This window comes from Oryctolagus cuniculus, chromosome 10 (assembly GCF_051225735.1).
Source record: "Oryctolagus cuniculus isolate XC-2025 breed Fujian yellow rabbit chromosome 10, ASM5122573v1, whole genome shotgun sequence".
Taxonomy (NCBI): Eukaryota; Metazoa; Chordata; class Mammalia; order Lagomorpha; family Leporidae; genus Oryctolagus; species Oryctolagus cuniculus.
Genome location: NC_142876.1, coordinates 104805281 through 104827729, shown reverse-complemented (window position 1 = coordinate 104827729; position 22449 = coordinate 104805281). Strand labels below are relative to the sequence as shown.

General features: G+C 50.1%; 2 protein-coding genes across 12 annotated transcripts in view; one reads left to right on the top strand and one right to left on the bottom strand.

Moving 5' to 3' along the window:
* SLC6A20 (solute carrier family 6 member 20) overlaps window positions 1-18204 on the top strand; it is a 51673-nt gene extending 33469 nt beyond the window's left edge. For 8 of the 10 annotated variants that reach the window (XM_089305576.1, XM_089305579.1, XM_051851700.3 and 5 more), the window contains 5 exons: window positions 5529-5691; window positions 10971-11175; window positions 12826-12985; window positions 13897-14062; window positions 14400-18204. In XM_089305576.1, the coding sequence (XP_089161702.1) occupies window positions 5529-5691; window positions 10971-11175; window positions 12826-12985; window positions 13897-14062; window positions 14400-14549 (844 nt within the window). In that variant the 3' untranslated portion in view covers window positions 14550-18204. The remainder of the gene's footprint in view (window positions 1-5528; window positions 5692-10970; window positions 11176-12825; window positions 12986-13896; window positions 14063-14399) is intronic. The other 2 variants (XM_089305574.1, XM_051851701.3) reach the window with 2 other exon arrangements.
* A 1035-nt stretch (window positions 18205-19239) lies between these two features.
* Window positions 19240-22449, bottom strand: part of SACM1L (SAC1 like phosphatidylinositide phosphatase) — a 68127-nt gene continuing 64917 nt past the window's right edge. For both annotated transcript variants that reach the window (XM_008260486.5, XM_051851703.3), the window contains one exon: window positions 19240-21043. In XM_008260486.5, coding sequence (XP_008258708.1) covers window positions 20907-21043 — 137 coding nt within the window. In that variant the 3' untranslated portion in view covers window positions 19240-20906. The remainder of the gene's footprint in view (window positions 21044-22449) is intronic.

Sequence of the window (22449 nt, the reverse complement as noted above, 5' to 3'; positions counted from 1 at the left end):
TGGATTTCCAACAGTGTTTAAGTTTCTAAGTTCCTCTTCTAGTCTTTGATTTGACTGTGTAATTTCCTTTGCTTTGTCTTATAAGTCCAATATTCTTTGTTCTTCTTCACTGATTCTGTCATTGAGGCTCTCCACTGCATTTTTATTTGTTCTACTGAATTCTTCATTTCATGTTGATTTGTCTTCAATATCTCAATTTCATGGGAGAAATTTTCATGTCCTGCACAAATTTCTGTAGTTTGTGCATTTGCTTCTGATACTTCTATGTAATCTTATGATCAATTTTTTGAATTCCATTTCTCGCATTTCTTCTGTCTCGTCGTCTTCACAATCTAGTATTGAAGTGTTGTATTCTTTTGGAGACGTCATGTTGTCTTTATTCCTGTGTCTTGAATTGGTGTGTTTGTTGTACAGTATTTGTGGAGATACTTGTTGGTGTCTTCTGCTGCTGCGGTTTTTTTTTTTTTCTGGCAGCTTTTATCTCTTTATGTACTTTTATCTTTGTACTATGACTCTGTAGATAATGTACTATCTTATTTCAGTGAATATCTAGAGGCTTATAGTGGGTGTGGCCAGAGAGCCCTTTCAGTTCTCCAGGGTTAAAGGCGTGCCTAACGTGACACACACATGTTTTTCATGGCAAATCTTCTCTCTCTCTCTTTTTTTAATCAGAAGGGAAATTTATTATGCTCAACGGAGCTACTTTCCTCAATGCAGGCCAGTGCCTGAACACTAGCCCCAGTGGATATAATATTTATCTGCTCTGTCCCAAGGACCACACAAAGGATCTGTGCAGTCCTCAGTGTAAGTTCAGTTTTCCCAGCATTGTCTCTCACTAGGTAATCAGGAACCCCCAAACTTGTGGAGTCTCCCACTGAGACTGCTCAAAATCCTAGCCACAGGTTGGCACCATAGCACACTTGGTTAATCCTCTGCCTGTGGCGCCAGCATCCCATTTGAGCACTGGGTTCTAGTTCCAGTTGCTCCTCTTCCAGTCCAGCTCTCTGCTGTGGCCCAGGAAGGCAGTGGAGGATGGCCCAGGTGCTTAGGCCCCTGCACCTGCATGGGAGACCAGGAAGAGGCACCTGGCTCCTGGCTTTGGATTGGCATGGCTCCATTGAGGCCATTTGAGGGATGAGCCATCAGATGGAATATCTTTATCTTTGTCTCTCTCACTGTCTGTAACTCTACCTGTCAAATAAATTAATTAAAAAAAAAAATCCCAGCCACACCATGAGTCTTCCCTACACCCTCAGTTTTTTTCACAGTCCTGATGCAGAAGCCTCACACAGTCACAAGCTCCTAGCCACCAGTTAGTTTTCCCCACCAGAGTCAGGAGTCCACTCTGCTGGTTGCTGTTATGGTCACAGACGTGAGCTGGCTGGCGCAGCTGTTATGTATGTCCAAAATGACACCCGATCTGTTGGCTTGTTACAGGACACCATTGTAAAGTGATTGGGGAGAGAGAATGTGTCCATCCAGTACCTTTTTTCCTCCTCTAGTTTGGCTGGCACACTATCCCCCATGGGGCTTCAAGCCAGGTTCCCTCTCGACTCTTCCTGCAGCTTGGCCTGCTGGGGTCTGGTCTCACCTCACTTTCCAACACTGGTGCATAGGCTCTCAGCTGCTGGAGTCCTGAGCTGTGGGTGCCCACGCCCTCCATGTGGGTCCACCGTGTCCCTCCAATTTTGGTAGAGTTTCCTCTGCCATTTTCTCCCTAACTCTTGCCTGAGACTACACTCTCTCCACTTTTTAAACTATCTTCTCCTGGGCTAGAGCAGTAACCTCCCTCTCTACTCCGCCATCTTGGAACCTAAACTTGGCTCTTTCCACTGTTTTGGCTGCATCTCTTGAGTTTTGATTTGTTATGCTTTTATTTCCATTGATTTCAAGGAATTTTCTTATTTCTCCCTAGGTTTTTTTTTTTCTATGACTTCTGTTTATTCAGGAGAGTGCTGTTCAGTCTCTATGAATTTGCATGATTTCTAGAATTTCTTTTACTTATTTCCAGTTGCACCCCATTGTGGTCTGAAAAGACACATGTATGATTTTGATTCTGTGAATTTGTTGAGACTTGTTTCATGGCCTAGCATGGAGTCTGTCGTAGAGACTGTTCCATGCGCTGATGAACAGAATGTGTGTTCTGCAGCTGTGGGATGGAAATGTTCTGTAGCACTGCCCGTGCGTTTTGTAGAGTACAGTAGCGCTGTTGTTTCTTTGTTGACCTTTCATCTGGGCAATCTGACCATTGAGCAGAGCAGGGCTTGAAGTCCCTCAGTACTGCTGTATTTGAGCTTGTCTCTCTTTAGATCCATTAACATTTGTTGTATGGGGCGGGCACTTTGGCATGGCTGGCTAAGCTGTCACGCTGGCATCCTATATGGGCAGCAGTTCTAGTCCTTGCAGTTCCACTTCCCATCCAGCTTCCTGCTAAAGCACCTGGGAAAGCAGCAGAAGATGGCCTAAGTGCTTGGGCCCCTGCACCCATGTGGGAGGCTCAGATAAAGCCTGGCTTTTGCCTGGCCCAGCCCTTGTGGCCATTTGGGCAGTGAGCCAGCAGATGGAAGATCCCTCCCTCCCTCCCTCCCTCCCTCCCTCTCTCTCTGTGTGTGTGTGTGTTTAACTCTGACTTTCTAAAAATAAATCAATCAAAAATTGCTTTACAAAACTGGGAGTCCCTAGCTTTAGTTGCGTATATATTTATAGTAGTCACATCTTCTTGAATTCATCCGTTGGTCATTATGTAGTGATCTTCTTTGTCTCTCTTAATGGTTTTTATCTTAAAGTTGATTTTGTCTGATGAGAGTTTAGTTACTCCTCACTTTTTATTTCCACTTGCTTGGAATATCTTCTTCCATTTGTTCACTTTCAGTCTGTGTTTATCTTTATAGAGGAAGTGTGTTTCTTATAGGCAGCACATAATTTTTTTTTTTGTCAATCCTTTCAGCCAGTCTGTATTTTTTAATTGGGGAATTTGGTCCATCTATGTTCAAGATTATTATTGATAAGTAATTACTTGGTCCTACCATTTTTCCATAAAGATTCTTATTTTTTTTAATCTTTTTTTTCTGAAAGATTTTCTACCTTCTTATTCTTTCATGATGCTGATTGCCTATCTCTGTTTGTCTGTATAGTACATCTTTGATATTGTTTATAAGGCTGGCTAGGGAGTGATGAATTCTTTGCATTTTTGCTTGTCTGGGAAGGTCTTTATTTCATTTTGATTTATAAGTGAGGGCTTTGCTGGGTAAAATATTCCGGTTGGCAGTTTTTTCTTTTGAACTTGGATTGTATCTCTCTGTTCTCTCCTGGCCTATAGAGTTTCTTGGAAAAATCTACCACCAGTGTGATGGGAAGTTGCTTTAGAAGTGACTTGGGGGCCGGCGCCATGGCTCACTTGGCTAATCCTCCGCCTGTGGTGCTGGCACCCCGGGTTCTAGTCCCGGTTGCTCCTCTTCCAGTCCAGCTCTCTGCTGTGGCCCAGAAGGGCAGCGGAGGATGGCCCAGGTGCTTGGGTCCCTGCACCTGCATGGGAGACTGGAAGGAAGCACCCGATCCTGGCTTCAGATCAGCACAGCACCGGCCCTAGCAACCATTAGGGGAATGAACCAATGGAAGGAAGACCTTTCTGTCTCTGTCTCTCTCTCACTGTCTAACTTTATCTGTCAAATAAAAAAAAAAGTGGTAACTTGGAATTTCTGTATTACAAGTTTTAGGTCTTCACTGTATGTTTTACTTTTATATTTTGTCTGTAATGTGTTACGGTGAGGATCTTTTCTGATCATTCCTATTTGGGGTTCTATGAGCTTCCTGTAGTTGGATATCCACATCTTTGTCCAAGTTGGGACAGTTTTCTGTTATTTAATAGTTTTTTTTTCTTTTTTACTGTTACATTTTAAAAGACCTATTGTCCACATCAGATATTTTTTCTTCTTCCTCAACTTGTCTGTTATGGCTTTCCACTGGATTTTATAGTTAACTTAGTGGGTACTTAATTATATTTCCATTTGGTTTTTCATCTCTGCCTTAGCTGAAGTTTTCATCCATGTCATGTACTGATTCCCTAACTACACTGAACTGTTTGTCTGCACTCCATCGCATTTCTATGAGTAACCTTACAGTCACTCTTGTTAATTTTTTTAAAGATTTATTTATTTGAAAGAGTTACACAGAGAGAGGAGAGGCAGAGAGAGAGGTCTCCCATCCACTGGTTCACTCCCCAATTGGCTGCAATGGCCGGAGCTGTGCTGATCTGAAGCCAGGAGCCAGGTGCTTCCTCCAGGTCTCCCATGCGGGTGCAGGGGCCCAAGGACTTGGGCCATCCTCCACTGCTTTCCCAGGCCGTAGCAGAGAGCTGGATTGGAAGAAGAGCAGCCGGGACTAGAACTGGCACCCATATGGGATGCTGGTGCTTCAGCCCAGGGCGGTAACCCGCTGCACCACAGCGCCGGCCCCCTTTTGAATTCTGATTGTGGCATTCTGTCCGTCGCCCTTTCTTCACATTCCAGTATCAATGCACTCTTGAGCCCTTTTGGGGGAGTCCATACCTTGTCTGCTCAGTTCTTGCATTCTGATGTGGATTTTCATGCATCTAGGGGATCCCTTGTTTCTGTCAATTCGAGAGGATGGGCCTGGGCAGAGTGCCAAAACGTGGCTGGCAATCCAGACAAGCTGTGGCATCATACTGTGCCTTAGGCACAGCACAGGGAGCCCAGTTCCAAGTCCCAGTGAGCAGAGTGTGGCTGGATTAGGTGGAGAGTTCTAGGGCATGTGCTGGGTGGGGCCGGGGAGCTCAGCCATTGCTGTGGGAGGGGCAGGTGTCCTGTGGGGTTAGTGAAGCTCCTATGGGGGCTGTCAGCGAGGGGATGGGTGTATTGGGGCCACCTGGTGTGTTCAGACTCCCAGGCTTTCACTGCACCAAAGGGAGCCAGCTGATTGCCTGCAAGAGCCAGCACCCAGTGCCAGTGCACTCCACAGCACCCCCTCCAGCCCCACTGGGAGGTCTGTCCCCAGCACGCAGGGAGCCGCTCTGCACTTGGAGTGGAGGAGGAGGGGACCGCTGCCCCCAGTTCAGTGTTGGAAGCGGGGAGCACCACCGGGCATTCCGCGGACTGGAGCTCCCAAGGCGCCTCCAGCTGAGGCCTGGAGCTTAAGGAATGCACCGCCTGCAGCCACAGCCCAAGTGCCAGCCCGACAGGTGTGCTAATACGTGTTAATTTGAAATAATTTAACTCAGTCCCTCAGTGGCACAGCCACATTCAAGTGCTCAGTCCTCAACGCAGCCCCTGGGCACCAGACAGACATTGAGGTAGCAGCAGTTGTACACATTGTCACAGCAATTGTACGGGACTGCGCTGGTCCGGAGGTTCCAAGAGCCGGGCTGCGCGGCTGTAGCTCCTGCTGCCATCACTGCCCCCTCCCAGGTGTCCAAGGATTGCCCACCCTTCTACAAGGGTTGCGGTCATTGGGTCTCCCGCAGGAAGGGGCTCTCAGGCGGGCCCTGGTCAGTGTCGCGCTCTGCCCTGCAGGGTGATTCTGCTGCTGATCAACTCCTTCGACCTTGAGGATGGCTCCGTGACCGCCGACAACCTGGAGCAGGTGAAGAGCTACCTGGCGTCCACCTACCCCAGCGAGTACAGCGCCATAGCCCCGCAAATCCGCAACTGCAGCCTGGAGTCGGAGCTGAACACGGTGAGGAGCCGGTGGCTGGCGGCTGGGCTCGCCTCCCTCTGTGCACCGGGAGCCTGTGTGGGGCCGGCGGGCGGCGGGGGAGGCACCAGCAGGTCCAGGGGCGCTCGGAGGACAGCCCTGGCGGCCCTCTGCCTGAGCAGGTGCCTGTGGGACCCGTGTCCCTCCTTCCGCCCTTTTCTCTTATTGAGAACATTTTTTTTTTTTTTGAGACATTAATTTAGTTATTCGAAAGGCAGAGTGACAGGAAGAAACAGAGATGGAAAAGAGAGGTATCTTCCATCCATCGGTTCACTGCCCAGATGTCCGTAATGGCCAGCTATGGGCCGGGCTGAAGCCAGGAGCCAGAGCTCTGTCCCCAGAAAAAACTGCATGGGAGGTTAGCACCTGGGCCGCCTGCGGCTGCCTCTCCAGGGGCCTCAGCAAGAGGCTCTCCGGATCCGCAGGAGAGGAGCCAGGCCTGGAACCAGCACTCCGAGAGGGGATGCTGGCACTGCAGGCGGCAACCTCACCCACCGTGCTAGGCTGCCGGCCCGTAGAACAGCGCGTATGACAAACGCCCACAGACGCACCACTCCGAGTGGACACTTAGAAACATTTGTCATTTTGTGTTCAGATTTAAAAAAAAAAAAATTTGAGAGGCAGAATTAGAGAGACAGAGAGGGACAGAGAAAGAGAGGTCTTGAGTCTGCTGGTTCAGTCCCCAAATGGCCAGAACAGCCACAGTGGGGCGGATCTGAATTCAGGAGCCAGGAGCTACTTCCGGATCTCCCAGGTGGGTACAGGGGCCCAAGCACTTGGCCCATCTTCCACTGCCTTCCCAGGCCATTAGCAGAGAGCTGGATCTGAAAAGGAGCAGCTGGGATTTGAACTGGCACCCATATGGTATGCTTGTATTGCAGGCAGAGGATTAACCTACTGGGCCACAGCACCAGCCCCTGCGATTTTTTAATCTAAAAGTAGAATTTCAGGGCTGGCGCCGCGGCTCACTAGGCTAATCCTCCGCCTTGCGGCGCCGGCACGCCGGGTTCTAGTCCCGGTCGGGGCGCCGGATTCTGTCCCGGTTGCCCCTCTTCCAGGCCAGCCCTCTGCTGTGGCCAGGGAGTGCAGTGGAGGATGGCCCAGGTGCTTGGGCCCTGCACCCCATGGGAGACCAGGAAAAGCACCTGGCTCCTGGCTCCTGCCATCGGATCAGCGTGGTGCGCCGGCCGCAGCGCGCCGGCCGCGGCGGCCATTGGAGGGTGAACCAACGGCAAAGGAAGACCTTTCTCTCTGTCTCTCTCACTGTCCACTCTGCCTGTCAAAAAAAAAAAAAAAAAAAAAAAAAGTAGAATTTCAGTAAAAGCCCTCTTCATGGCCAGCCCTGGGTTTTCCTGCTCCCCAGGGGTGAGAGCTTTTTCTTCAATGATTACCCATGTTCATGTTTTTGAATGACATTTTTTGTTGGCTGTTTTTAATTGGATATAAGTGACCTGGAAAATACTTTTCTCATTATAGATTGTAATTTTTCATTTATGTGTCACATTTTATCCCATCACACAACATACCATGACTTATTTATTCCTTTACTAATATTCTCTTGGTATTTTGTTTTCTAAACTGTTGCTACTTAATAACACTTTTTATATTTATACAGAATTATCTCCACTATACTGAGATCTTTCTTTTTCACATTAATTTTGGAGCAGCTTAATGAGTTCTGCAGAAGAAAAAAAATGCCTTAGGGGACTTAAATTAGAGCTGCATTGATTTTATGATATGATTTGGGGAGAATTAGTATCTTTGAATTGTAACTGTTTTTCAGGAGCATGCATTCACTCAGAATTTTTATGATCTTGAATTTGTTTTATAGATGAAAATCTTGACAAATCTTTGCTTAGGCTTCTTGTTTTATTGTTCTTGAGATGGGTGTCTTGGTGCCTTTGAATCACTGCATATTTTTGTGGGAAAAGCAAGCTAAAGATTTTTGCATGTTGATCGTGTATCTAGCAGCTCTGGTGAATTCTCTTCTGAATTCTTGTCTACAATATGCTTCCATTTTCTATGTAGACTACCATATTGCCTGCAGTTAACATTTTTGCTTTTTGGATTTCTCATTCATTTTTGAAAATTTTATTCACTAAGTTTTCTACAGGGAAGTGGTAGTGATTGTGGGTGTATTTCTACCTCTTTTCTATTTAACATAAATATAAATTCTGTAGATTTCTTCTCGAGTGTGTTTTTAGAGAATACTTCAGTTTAGCGATAAGGATCTGTTGTGTGACACCAGCATCTTTTATGGGCACTGGTTCAAGTCCCAGCTGTTCTACTCCTCTCCAGCTCCCTGCCAACAAACCTGGGAACGCAGCAGAAGATGGCTCAAGTGTGTGGGTCCCTGCACCCATGTGGGAGAGCCAGATGGAGTTCTAGGCTCCTGGCTTCAGCCTGGCCCAGCCCCAGCTCTTGCAGCCATTTGAGGAACGAACTAGTAGATGAAATATCTCTCTCTCTACTCCCACCCTGCCCCTATAACTCTGCCTCTCAAATAAATAAAATCCATCTTTTAAAAAAAAAATAGGAATGAGGGAGACCTCTTGGCTCTGGTTGGCTGTGGTTATTTTTGCCTTTTCACTGTTTGATGGGTGGCTGAGTTCTAGATCACCTTGTGGGAAGGCGGCGATGCTGGCGTCTGGTTGACTAGCCCTAGCTCCCTGCCGCCACTGGCTGCTGGCCTGACCGTCCCTCCTGGGGCAGGCATCGGAGCCCCTGTCCCCACGGCACTGGCTTCGTCGCGATCCCGCTCAGCTGAGCCGGGAGAGCCATTGTCTCCCTGCCTCCCCCGTCTTCTCGGCTCAGCTTCCTTGGCAGTTGTGGCACCTGGGTGATTTCCTCGCTGACCGCTGGGCTGGGCTCTGTGTCCTAGAATGAGGGGGTCCAGGTTCTTTAGACTCCCCACTCCCCCATATTTTCTTTGCTATCTCCTTCTCTCCCTGTCTCTCCTCACCCCCATTATTCTCTGATGCTTCAAATTCAGGTACTTGTTTGTCCTCTTGACATTTTCCCAGGCACATTTAATTTCCCAAAGTCTGAAATCAGACAGCCTCCCGACGGCCCTCCCACATGGGACCTTTAGAAGGCTTTCATCACCTCCCTCCTCTTTTACATATTGTTATCCAGTCCTTTTTTAAAAAATTATTAATTTTAAAGAGTTAGGGAGGGAGAGACAGAGATCTTCCATCTGCTGGTTCACTCCCCAGATGGCCACAACCGGAGCCAGGAGCTGCATCCGGGTCTCCACGTGGATGCAGGGACCCAAGCACCTGAGCCATGCTCTGCTTTCCCACGCACATCAGCAGGGCACGCGATCAGAAGTCGAGCAGCCTGGATTCGAATCGGTGCCCACATGGGATGCCAGTGTAGCAGGCAGCAGCTGAAGCTGCCGTGTCACGGTGTCAGTCCCTGAGTTCTATCTTTTTAAACCTGTGGATCGAATACTATTGTTATTTTGTATGACAGTGTATTTTAGGTATAGATGTATATATTATTACTTAAAAGAGGAGGACGGGGCCGGCGCTATGGCATGGTGAGTCAATCTGCTGCCTGCAGTGCTGGCATCCCATATGGGTGCCAGGTCAAGTTCTGGCTGCTCCACTTCCAATCCTGCTCCGTGCTAATGAGCCTGGAAAAGCAGTAGAAGATGGCCCAAGTGCTTGGGCCCCTGCACTCATGTAGGAGACCTGGAAGAAGTTCCTGGCTCAGCCTGGCCCAGCTCTGGCCATTGCAGCCATCTGGGGAGTGAACCAGCAGATAAAAGACTTCTCTTTCTCGAACTCTGCCTTTCAAAGAGATGAAATAAATCTTAAAAAAAAAAAATCTTCTATCAGCAGGTTTACTCTCCAAATGTCTGCAAAATGTGGGGCTGGGCCAGGCAGCAGCCAGGAGTCAGGAATTCCATGTGGGTCTCTGACGTGGGTGTCAGGGATTCACGTACCGGAGCCATCATCTGCTGCCTTCCAGGGTGCACACAGGCAGGGTCTGGATCAGAAGTGTGTGCAGGACTCAGCCCTAGGCACTCCAGCGTGTGACACAGGATCCCACGGCATTTCACCTCCGTGCCACAACGCCTACCCTGTGCTGTCACTTCTCAGCTTCCCAATCCTTTCCTGTTAGATATTTCTACCTTTGCAACTTTATCTGTGTCTCCCAGGTGGGTGTAGGGGCCCAAGCACTTGGAGTAGCTGTGCTGCTTCCCCAGGAGCATCTGCAGGGAGCCGGATCGGAAGTGATGCTCACATGGATGTCAGTCTCCCGGCTGGTGGAGGCGTAACCCACTGCGCCACACTGGTCCCTGAGTCTTTTTTATTCCTGCTGCCTCTGCCCTCGCGATGACTTGTCTTGGGGTTTATAAATTCATTGCCTAATCTTAATCTCAGGGTTCTGTGGGCCAAAATTGAGGAGCTTTCCCCAGACGGGATTTTCTTTGGCTGCTCTGCTGCTGGGAGGCAGGAGCCTCCCCCACCCACAGGGAATCCGCCTTTCAGGCTGGGTTTGCATGGTTCAGTGTTTCCACCACAGTGCTGCCCATACAGGGGTCTGTCCCCCAGGCTGGCTGCTGCTACTGTAGCCCCTCTATCCCTCCTCGGTTTCCAGCCCCCCAGATGTCAGAACACCCAGTCAGGACACTGGAAGCAGAAAATTTCCAAGCTTTATTTAAAAAAAAAAATATTTATTTTGTTTGAGAGGCAGAGGCAGATAGAGGTCTTCTGTCCACCGGTTCACTCCCCAAATGGCCGCAGTGCCTGGAGGTGGGCTGATCTGAAGCCAGGAGCTTCTTCGAGATCTTCCACACAGCTGCAGGGGCCCAAGGACTTGGGCCATCTTCTACTGCTTTCCCAGGCCACAGCAGAGAGCCAGACTGGAAGTGGAGCAGCTGGGACTTGAACTGGCACCCATGCTTGTACTGCAGGAGGCAGCTCTTAACCTCTACACCACAGCACCAGTCCCAACTTTTAAAAAACTGTATTTAACCCACCATTTGTGTGCACTGGAGCCGGAGAGAGGAACTTGGTTCCAGGCAGACTCAAGTTCCTGCCGAGCTTGCTCCCTGAGCTCCTGACGGCCTCCTTTCCTGTTTAGTTCTGAGCTTGGGGGACCTGGCCTGCAGAGGGTGGACCCAGCCAGAGAATGTGGCATCTCATAGCCTGGCCCGAGGTCCCCCAGGCTGCATAGCCCAGGCTGTGGGTGAGGCGACTGTGCATCATGGATCCCTGGCCATGGAACCGGTGTCTTCCCTCTGTGCGCAGGCCGTCCAGGGCACAGGCCTGGCTTTCATCGTCTACACGGAGGCCATCAAGAACATGGAGGTGTCGCAGCTGTGGTCGGTGCTCTACTTCTTGATGATGCTGTTGCTGGGTGTGGGGAGCATGCTGGGAAACACGATGGCCATCATCACCCCTCTGACCGACAGCAAGTTCATCTCCAGCCTCCTGCCCAGGGAGGTCATCTCAGGTCAGGAGGCGGGGTCTGGGAGGGCTGCTTGTGGGGCGGGGATGGTGCAGGAGTTTTGTCCAGGATCAGGTGCTTGGCAGGGTGGCTGCCGAGGGCTGCAGCAACCTCACCCGTGAAACCGCCATCGGCTCCTCCCCATTAGGGGACTTGGCCCCATGACTCGCTCCATGCATGTGATTCTCCATTGAGTTATAAATAATTGAGAGAGATCTTCCATCCATTGGTTCACTCCCCAAATGGCCACAATGGCCATGGCTAGGAAAGGCCAAATCCAGGAGCTTCATCTGGGTCGCCCATGTGGGTGCAGGGGCCCAAGCACTTGGGCCATTTGCTGCTTTCCCAGGCACATTAGGAGAGAACTGGATCAGAAGTGGAGCAGCCTGGACTTGAACCAGTGTCTCTGGGATGCTGTGCTGCTGATGGTGGCTTAACCCGCTGCACCACCGCACCAGCCCTGTAACACAAGGAGTTTTCCATCTGGCTTCATCTTGACTCGGGTCAAGAGTCAGTCCCATACCCCAGAGAGCTGCTCTGCATCCCTTCCCAAGCAGTAGATACCCCAGAGGCCACCCCTATGCCGACTTTACCAGTTAGGGTTGTCTGTACTGTTCTAGAACTTTCCCTACGTGAAACCATGTGGTGCTTACTGTCTCCTGAGTTCACTCAGACTGTCTAGGTGAGTTCCATGTGTTATAGAGGAGGAGCGGTCTCTCTGCTGCCTGCCTGAGAATCACTGTGGCAGGATGGAAGCCAGTCCCTATATCCGTCCTGCCGGGCACTGGGGTTGTCAGCAAAGGAACTGCTGCTGCCAATGAAGCCGCTCCCAGGCTCCCTCCTGCCGTCAGCTCCATCCACCCAGGCTGCCGTGGCCAGCCCCGTCCGTCCCCGTGACGAGACTTCTCTGCCACCGCCCGCTCTGGTTCCAGCCCCTCACCCTGACCACGCGGGTAGGGCCCGTCCCCTCTCCTCTGGGGTCTGGTCTCTGTCGTCAGCATGACACAGGCCGGGTCCCCTCAGGGTGCAGAGGGCTCAGGGCCACAGGGGAAAGGGCAGGTGGGAGCCAGGACAGACATTCCATGGGGGCTCAGCGCCGGCAGCCAGGGGTCAGGGGGATACCGATGCAGGAAGTGGAGGCTGAGGGGCTCGATTCCTGTCTGCTGCGTGTGCTGTGGGGGAAGGGGCGAGGGGCTCCACGCCTCTGAGTCCCCTCCCCCAACCTGGGGAATGGACGGTGAGTAGGCTCTTGGTAAACGCTGGTTTCTCCCTCTTCCCCTCCTGGGCTGGCACAAGAGCTCTCAGGAAACGGTTCAAGGGATCCCCTCGTTCCCGTCTGCTCCCCTGAGCCCTGGGGCTGAGGGGTTGGGATGAACAGCAGCCCCCGCCCCACAGCCTGACGCCATTCCCATGAGAATAGCACCCCCTGCTGGTCACTCTGCTGAGTTTGATGCCTGCTGGGCACTGCCATGAACTGGAACCAGTGACTCCTGGGACACCTCTGCTCCCCACCCCGTCCACGGCCTGCACCGTCAGGGCGGCCCCGCCATGGCTGGCCAACGTTCCCATAAGAGTCTGCTCTTGCCACCCCGCAGTCAACCGGGTAAGGAGGCCAGGCGGTCTGCGGCAGGTGAGCGGGTGGTCTTGTGCCCCCAGGTCTGGTGTGCCTCATCAACTGTGCCATCGGCCTGGTGTTCACCTTGGAGTCCGGCAACTACTGGTTTGACATCTTCAACGACTACGCAGCCACGTTGTCCCTGCTGCTTATAGTGCTGGTGGAGGCGGTCGCCTTGTGCTACGTGTACGGGCTGAGGAGGTGAGGAGACCCCACAGCACCAGGGCTGCCCCTTTCCTGTAGCTCCTCCCCTTGCTATATTCAGGCATGTGGGAATGGGGTGAAGGGATGAGAGGACCCCCGCAATCCAGCCAGTATCCTTGTGCACGCCCCTGGCGTTCATGAAATTTCACGCGACTTTGTGGGTGCTATCAGCAGTGGGCCTGAGCAGGCAGTGCGCTCTGCATTGCCGTGGCGGCTCAGAACCTGACCCCGGTGCGAGGCTAGGAGGGGACTGTGGTTGCAGCTGGACAGTCACTCTCTTGCCAGGCAGTTTCAAAGGCCCTGGCCTGGAGGCAGGAGGCCCATCCTGGTTCTGGGCCAGTGTGTCCGTAAGAGCTGCAGAGCTTCTCACACTACACGTGTGGGTACTGGAAGGATGAGAGATTCATCTACAGAATCCACAGGAAGCCCCATGCTGTTGTGCACTGTTGTGCTAGTGGCAGTTGGTGCCAAGAATGGAAGGAGCGTGTGGGGGTGCGGGGAGATGGATGGGGATGGAGGCTGTAGGCTCCGGCTCCTCCAGCTCAGCTCCAGCAGGCTGGGCCCCAGCCTTTTGTAACCCAGGTGGGCTTGCTCTGTGCCCCGGGGAGCCCTGCTCTGGTTCCCAGCAGACAACGCGTCTGTCACAGGCAGCCGCTGCTGATGGACAGCAGTCTCGCACAGAGGGCAGGCCTGACCCAGATCCCACCTTGTTCCCACGGATCCCTGCAGCTGCCCTTGCCCCATTCCACCCCAAAACGCCCTTGCAGAAGGCATCAGGCAGAGAGGAACCTGTAGCCCTGTGCAATCCTCACAGGTGCTGAACAGAACCGTCCTGAGCAGAACGCCGGGCTAGCGGCCCTGGCACCGGCACCATGAGTCACCCGGACTTCCTGTCCCCTCTGCACCAGGTTTGAACGTGAACTCCAGGCCATGACCGGCCGCGCCCTCAGCTGGTACTGGAAGATCTTGTGGGCAGTCGTGAGCCCGCTGCTCATGGTTGGCCTCTTTATCTTCTACCTGAGTGACTACATCCTCGCGGGGACCCTGCAGTACCAAGCTTGGGACGCCAGCCAGGTACCTGCCCTCCCTGGCCAGGCCCCCAGATCTCTCCCAATCTGGGAACCCATCACAGCGTGCAAACAGCCCGGGAGTATCTGACAGATGCTCAGCAGCACAGGAAGTACATTCTCTTCAAGGGCTGCTGCTGTCCCCCTTTGGAGGTCCTACGAGGTCCCTCTGATGGGAGGCGCTGATCTGTGGGTGTCGGAGCAGCAGCTCCACCGCTGGCTGGCTGGCGGCACTCATCTCCCAGGCTGCGCAGGCCTCGCAGTGGGCGCCACCCCAGGCTCCCCTACGTGGGTGCCTGTGGGCTGGGGCACTTCCTGCTGCTGATGTCTGTTCCCCCTTGCAGGGCCAGCTGGTGACCAGGGACTACCCCCCGTACGCTCTGGCTGTCATCGGGCTGCTCGTGGCCGCCTCCACCATGTGCGTCCCCCTGGTGGCCCTGGGGACATTCGTCCTGCGCCGCCTCAAGAGAGGAGACACAGCCCCCGTGTCCTGAGATCAGGGCCCCCCAGAGCTCCGGCTCCCAGGTACACCCTGCTCAGCTGCCGATTATATTGTAGATATAATCTTTAACATTTTGTTAATGTTCGCGTTAGAAATCAGATTTATATGCCACCATTACAATAATGGAGTATTTCTTAATGACAATAATTGCATGTATTTATGGGGTACAGTACAAATGTGCCAACAAATGAAAACTAGCATTTTCATCTTCTCAAACATCACTCACATTTGAAAGGCAGAGTTACAAAGATGGGGCTGGGAGAGAACAATTAGCACCTGGACCTTTGGATTAAACTAAACAATTTCAAAAGGGAAGTCTGGAGAGCAGACAGGTCCTCTAAGGGCATTCACTTGTGGCCATAAACGCCACACGTCTTGCAGCAGGTGGCACAGGGACATGTCCATGCAAAGATCTTGGGGAACTGCCACTGGCTCATGTGGGAGACCATCCAAAGCAACAGGCTTTTCATCTCTGAGGCCACAATACTCATCTCACAGATGAATTCCATGGAAGACTGCTCTTCCACGAAGACCTACGAATAAAAGATTCTGCAGGTTGGAGTGTGGCGCTGCTGGCTGGCGCCGTCCGTCCGCTAACCTCGGACCAGTCCTCTGCATTCGGTTTAATCCTGCGTTTTCCCATAATTCTCACCACAGCCACAGGGGAGAGCTCGCACATCTCCACACACACGCAGGAGAACGTACTTCGGCAGGGCCCCTGCAGGGGCAGGGCCAGCAAGGGCAGGGCCAAGGCCACCCTGCACCGAGGGCTTCCTGAGGAGCGATTCTCAGCAGTGCAAACACCCAGGTCGGTGGAACAGGACAGAAAGCCCAAACACCCCAGAACGGGGACAGCGATGGCACTTTAGATCCAAGCACTTTCTCAGCCACAGGCTCACCTTCGTGGGGAGGGAACACCGGGCTTCCACGGGCGATCGTGCCATGCAGGCAGCGGTCCACTCCCAGCCTCGGGAGCTTCAGGCTGAGACCAGCCCTGCCCAGGGGGTTGTCACTTGGCAGTCGAAGCTTCTCCCTCTTCGTTCCATCAGACAAAACTGCAGCCAACTCTTCAACAAACGACCGCATAAAAAAAGCCACTGCCCTTTGAGATCACAGCCTAATCTGACCTCTCTAGACGGACACACCCTCACCTCACTCCAAAGCCCAAAGTCCATTAATTGTGACTACAACCTTTTCCTTCTAACATCTGCTACCCTATTGTAGATTTAGTGTTTTTTTTTTTTTTTTTAAAAAGGCTCATTTTTATTCATTTGAAAGGTAGAGTGAGGCATTCCATCCACTGGTTCACTCCCCAGACGGCTGCAATGGCCAGAGCTGTGCCAATCCGAAGCCAGGAGCCCGAGGTCTTGGGCCATCTTCTACTGCTTTGCCAGGCCACAGCAGAGAGCTGGATGAGAAGTGGAGCAGCCAGGACTCGAACCAGTGCTAGCACTGCAGGCGCTGGCCCCCTGATATGGTCTTATACAAGCATAACACATGCTAAGAAAACACTAGCAAATTTACTATCACTGAAATTACAGAATTTTTCATTTGAGTCCCAGCTGCTCTACTTCCAATCCAGTTCTCTGCTGGTGCACCCAGGAAAGCAGTAGGAGATGGCCTAGGTACTCAGGCCCCTCCAACTGAAATGGGCAATCAGGAGGGAGATCCAAGCTACTGGTCCAGCTCCAGCCACTGAGGCCACCTGGAGAGTCAAGATCTTTCTCTTGGTCTCTGCTTCTACCCCTGCCTTTCAAATAAATAAACCTTAAAAACAGAAGAAAATGAAGACAAGGTACCAAGTGGGAAAAGATACTGGTGGTACACAACAAAAAACTGCTCTCCCAAATATAAGGAGTTTCAGTAACTCAACAGGACAATATAACAGGAGGAGGCAAAAGACTGCCTGCAACAACCGTATTGCTCACTTGCAATCCAGCTTCCTGCTGATATGCCTGGCAAAGCAGTAGATGATCGTCCAAGTGCTTGGGCCCCTGCCATCCACGTGGGAGACCTGGGATGGGGCTCCAGGTGTTAGCCTTACCCAGCTGTTGTGGCCACCTAGGGAGTGAACCAGTGGGCAGATGCTCTTTCCCCCACTTACCCTCAACTCTGCCTTTCAAATAAATCTGTAAACAAAAGTTAGGAAGAACAGATCCAGCTATAACCTTCAACATGGATAAATGTTAACCACAGGAAGTTTAAAAGCAGGCTCGAAGATACACAATACCACCAAGAGAAATAATAAAGTTATCAAGGCTGAGTACTATGTTAAGCTAAGAAGATGCAAATGTGGGAGAGGGGAAAAAAAAGTTAATGGTCATCTCTTTGTAAGCCCTGGCTGCCTATCTCAAACAGTAGCAGCCTGAGTTGTGCAAAGGCACAGGGGATTCTGGGAGCTGCCATGGATGGGGCATTCATGGCCCAATTCTCTATCTGTATCCTTCCTTGCCCTGTGTCTTCCCCTTTGCGGCTGAGGTGTTAGATGGCACTACATGACCAGAACACCCTGGTCCTGGCCTAAGCCCCACCTCCTCCAGGAAGCCAACCACTTCCCCCCAGTACTGCCTCCATACTCACTCTTGCATTCTTCTGAACACAGCAGGCAAACCCAAAGATCTCCACCGCCTGGCCCTGAGGCCCTTGTGCAGCCCCTCTGCTTGAACGAGCCGGAGCCTGGGACTTCTTCTAGCAGAGCAAGGCACTAGTGACGGCACGACACTCCGAGGTCAGCTTGTTAAGCACTGCCACTCCCATTTGGCCAGTAGACTCTGTGACTGGCTTTGATGACCCAAACTGCCACACTGGAGAGGACCATGGGGCAAGGAACTGAAAGTGCTTCCAGCCAGCAGACAATCAGTCCAACATAAAGCATCACTATTAGAAAAAAATATTTTCAAGCACAACACTGAAACATTACAGCCTGTGAGGGAACTAAACCCTGCCAACAAGCAGAGTGCACGTGAATGTGGACCCTGAGCCAGCGCCACGGCTCACTAAGCTAATCCTCTGCCTTGTGGTGCCGGCACCCCGGGTTCTAGTCCCAGTCAGGGCGCCGGATTCTGTCCCGGTTGCTCCTCTTCCAGGCCAGCTCTCTGCTGTGGCCCGGGAGGGCAGTGGAGGATGGCCCAAGTGCTTGGGCCCTGCACCCCATGGGAGACCAGGATAAGTACCTGGCTCCTGCCATCGGATCAGCGTGGTGCACCGCCGCAGCGGCCATTGGAGGGTGAACCAACGGCAAAGGAAGACCTTTCTCTCTGTCTCTCTCACTGTCCACTCTGCCTGTCTAAATAACTAAATAAATAAATAAAAAGTGGACCCTGGGGATGGCACTGTGGCTTAGTGGGTAAAGCCACCACCTACAGTGCTGGCATCTGATATGGGCACCGGTTCAAGTCCCAGCTGCTCCTCTTCCAATCCAGCTCTCTGCTATGGTCTGGGAAAGTAGTAGAAGATGGCTCAAGTCCTTGGGCCCCTGCACCCATGTGGGAGACCCAGAAGAAGCTCCTGGCTCCGGACCGGCACAGCTCTGGCCGTTGCAGTCAACTGGGGAGTGAAACAGCAGATGGAAAACCTCGCTCTCTGCCTCTCCTCTGCTTAACTCTGACTTTCAAATAAATAAGTCTTAAAAAAAAAAAAAAAAAAAAGCGGACCCTGTCCCAGTTGAATCTTGACTAATTTTGTGGGAGACCCTGAGGTCGGGGAACAGAGCTTCAACCATGTCCAAATTGCTGAGGTACAGAAACTGAAATAATACTTACGGATTTTTTTTTCAACAACTAAGTTTCAGGATAATATGTGACACAGAGATAGACAACTGATACATCTCTCACGTCCCCTGCCATCCCTAGGTGGGAGCACAGTAGACCTAATTCTCAATAAATTTTGCTGAAACTCTTTCACTAAGAAACTGGAATAAGTAAGCAAAGTTTGTATTCTAAAGATTTACCATAATTGGAGTGGGCGTTGTGTCCCAGGGGGCTCAGCTGTTGATTCAGATGCCAGTATCCCATATCGGAGTGCCTGGGGACGAGTCCTGACTCTGCTTCTGAGCCGGCTTCCTGCTCACACACCTGGGAGGCAGCAGATGATGGTCCAAGTGCTTGGGTTCCTGTCACCCACGCGGGAGACCTGGGCAGAGTTCTTGACTCCTGGCCTCAGCATGTTCTTGAAGAGCGAGCCAGCAGATGGAAGTATGGTCACTCTGCCTTTCAAATAAAAAAAAAATACCTTTAAAACAGGTGTATGTCTATAAGTATATCCTTGTGTGTCTGTGTCCAGATGCCATTTGCCAGGACTTCCATTCTGCCTCCACAGCAGCCAGGGCCTTGGGCACCAGGTATTTTCACCAGCTCTTCCTCACACTCACCGAGCCCTCCCTGTGGCCTAGAGAGAACATTTTCTAATAAGCGAGGTTTTCCCACTTACTGGTTGAGGCCTGTATCATTTTGAGAAAAAAACTGTAATTTCTAAGTGGGTGACACCTTTTCGTAGACATGACGCTTTACTGTTTCCCTGGTTTTCTCCATAACTAACAAATGCCGCATCTCAAGAGATGATACCTGGAAAACAGGATTTCAGAACTACTGAATGACTCGTACTACTTTTTCTATAATCACTCCATAGTGCTTAAATATTGAAAATTACCTTTTGAGATGAAGTACAGGAATGACATCAACAACAGTTAGAAAAGAATGACATTTATTTTTCGCGTGTGGATGTACAGTACATGAATTAAGAAATAAAATCGACACGGAGTCTACAATCCATAGCTCACCACCTACCACGCCGGCAGGAGTGCACTCCCCGCCGGGCAGCCACACCAGCTGTTCAGATTTGGTCTTGGGTGCAGCTCCTTACATAAGTTCCTAATGGAAAATGCCCAGTAGCATTTGAGTAATATTACAGTAGACATAACTACATTTCAACATTCCCTCTTTGGAACCATTTATGCTTATTTACATGTTAAGAATAGGTGGCTCTATTGACTTACCCTATTGTGAGTCTTAATGACTGATTTTAAGCTATAGAGGGTTTTCCCAGCTATTATTTCCTTTACAGTTTCTAAAAGCAACAACTCTTATTAATGTTTATAAAAGATAATGTTGAAAAAAACATGTTGAAGGCGCTTTTAGAAATATTTAAGGACAACATAAAGCATCACTATTAGAAAAAAATATTTTCAAGCACAACACTGAAACATTACAGCAGTGTTTCACTGAATTGTTTCAAAATAGTGGTAATTATACTACCTTACATACAGTTCTAAGTATCTAAACCTCATAATTACAATTTGATTCTACACTCTGACTTACACTGAGAACTATGCACAGCTTCTGAAGCATATTGTTCAGGTTTGCTTTTGCACATAAATTAAGAGTTGAAGTTGGTCCTTGATTGGAGTAACTACCTGGAAGCACTGAATTTTAGACACACTTATTGACAGCCAACAAAAACCCTGACAGAGTGAAAAGCATCGATGGTACCATGCGTGGAAAAGCAGCTGCTGCCCCCAAGCGCAGGATCAGATCTAGCACAAGACCCTCTCGGATGCCTGCCAAGAAACCAAAATGTGCAGGAGGACGCAGCTGACCGGCCAAGGGTATTTTCCACACTGGGGCAGATCCTTACAATGAGAAGGCTTTGGACCTTTAGCATAAGAGATAGACTTTACATTCTTTGATTTCATTTACACCTTTTAAAAAAGATAAAGTACATCTGAACTCTTCCATGGGACTTGGACTGCTGGTGCCCCCAGCAGCTTGAGCACACTGTGGCCGTGAGGCGCTCCTTCAGAAATGTCCAGAGCCCAGCCCTGTCTCTTTCCCTCAGCCTCGTGAAGTCATGGACTGTCACGTCCAGTGACTCGATGGCTGTGAGGGGCTTACATTTTATCAGCACACTCAGTTACCTTATTATTAAACTTTTTAAGCAAAGTCCAAAGATACATGGGAAAGTATGCCAGGTAACAGTGACAACTACGCTAGAAAAATAATTTTGCCATTTTAAATAATGAAAGAGCTAAATTTTTAAAATATATTACTTATTTCTGCAACAGTTGATTAAACTGACAATGAGTAGATTCCTTCCATTCTGTGAGCTAAATTCAGGTTATATTTTAATTACAACATTGCTTCAAATTATAAATATAACCACGCCCAAAGTAACGAGATCATCAAGGCAGTAACGTCAGAACAACTCTAAATGATCACCCTGCACAGTGCACAGGAGGTGATGCTGGATAAAGGCTTTAGCCAGACCTCGGGCTGACGTGGAAAGCGGGTCAGTAAAGACTCCAGTTCTGCATCATGGAATCTTCCAAGCCGAGCCGCTTTCCACAAACACAAATTCAGTCTATCTTTTCTTTCTGGACCAATCTGGGAGCATCAACAAAATCCTTGCCATTGTAAAGGATGATAAAAAATGTCCCAATGCTTGCGACTCCCCAGAAGAGCACATAGGCCAGTGTTTCTGTCCAAGTGTCACCTGTTGATATTGAAAAACAAAGTCAGTACATAGAAGTGGTTCCTTGATGCCAGATCGACTGGCAGGATCAACAGCTGTTTAGCACATGCACAAGACAAACAGCAGAACTTCCTAACCATGGTTCAACCAGCAGTTCCCACACTGGCCAGCCCAGAATCCTCTGCGCGGCTTACAGCGACCACTGCTGGCTGCCAGGCCCCAGGAGATGAGCAGTCCAATGGGTCCCTGGATACTGCTGCTGCAACTCATCCAGAGACCTCTCTGTGGAGAACCACTGGACTACAGCATTTCATTTTATACCACACAAATCGTAATTTGCACTTGATATGTCATATTTTAGTATTATAAGAAACTACACATAGTTAAATTCATAATTCTATGACAGATACGAGCTACTATCAAAATATCCACACAAATACTTTACACATGTTTCAGAACAGTTATGTAGTCAAACATATATAATAAAACCCAGTGCCATTTAGCACAACCCTGCTAATGAGCATTTGTCTAAGCCTAGAGTGGCCAAAGGCTGGCAGCAGTCAGCAGGCAAAGACCCATTTTTTCATTCCTTGAACAGCTTGAGCTTCATGTCGCTTCTCTTCTGCAAGTGTTCTGGCCTCCTCTGCAGAGGCAGAGAGCAAGACAGCATCTAGACTGCTTCCTACCAGAGACACATTTTGTTTTACATTCTCCTAAAAATGAATAGGGGCTGGACATCAGACACCACCATATGCAAACACCACTGAAGTCATTATTTTACAATTAACTGACATGAGATGTTACCATCCACAGCATTCAACATCTTTACTCAAAAACACACTCAAATTTCTGCAACTGTTAGTCCTCACAGTTCTGAGTTTTAAAATTCTTAGTGAAAGAAGGAAGGCAGCGCCTTCTAAGTGCACTCTGTGGGACACTCCCAAGAGAATCTCCATGTCACTCAGGCTGAGCTCTGAGCATTAACTATCCAGTCCCTCCAGAAGTCCTTTAGGTCACTGTGGGCAGAGTAGAAAACAGTAACACTACCTAATTTGGTAGTGCAATGGTTCTCAGAAAAAGCTATCCACTGGGCAGTATTTAAAGGCAGAAGCCACAGGATCTAGGGAATGAGCGAAACCAGCCGCTATCTCGGAGGATTCAGCACACATGGCTGCTTCTGTCCTGTTCTGCCAGTCAACACAGGACCCGCAGTCATGCACCAGACACTTCCTGTGCTCTCACCCTGTTCTTACACGGTGCGCCAAGGATGGCTTCCTATTTATAAAGGGTTGTAAAAACAAAAAGAGTACACAACACAGACCACAAGCAATCTGTAGACAAAAACATTTACTATCTGGCTCTTTACAGAAAAAAATTGCTAACTAAATAATATGACTCCATCCCCTCATTCAATAGTCCAACATCCT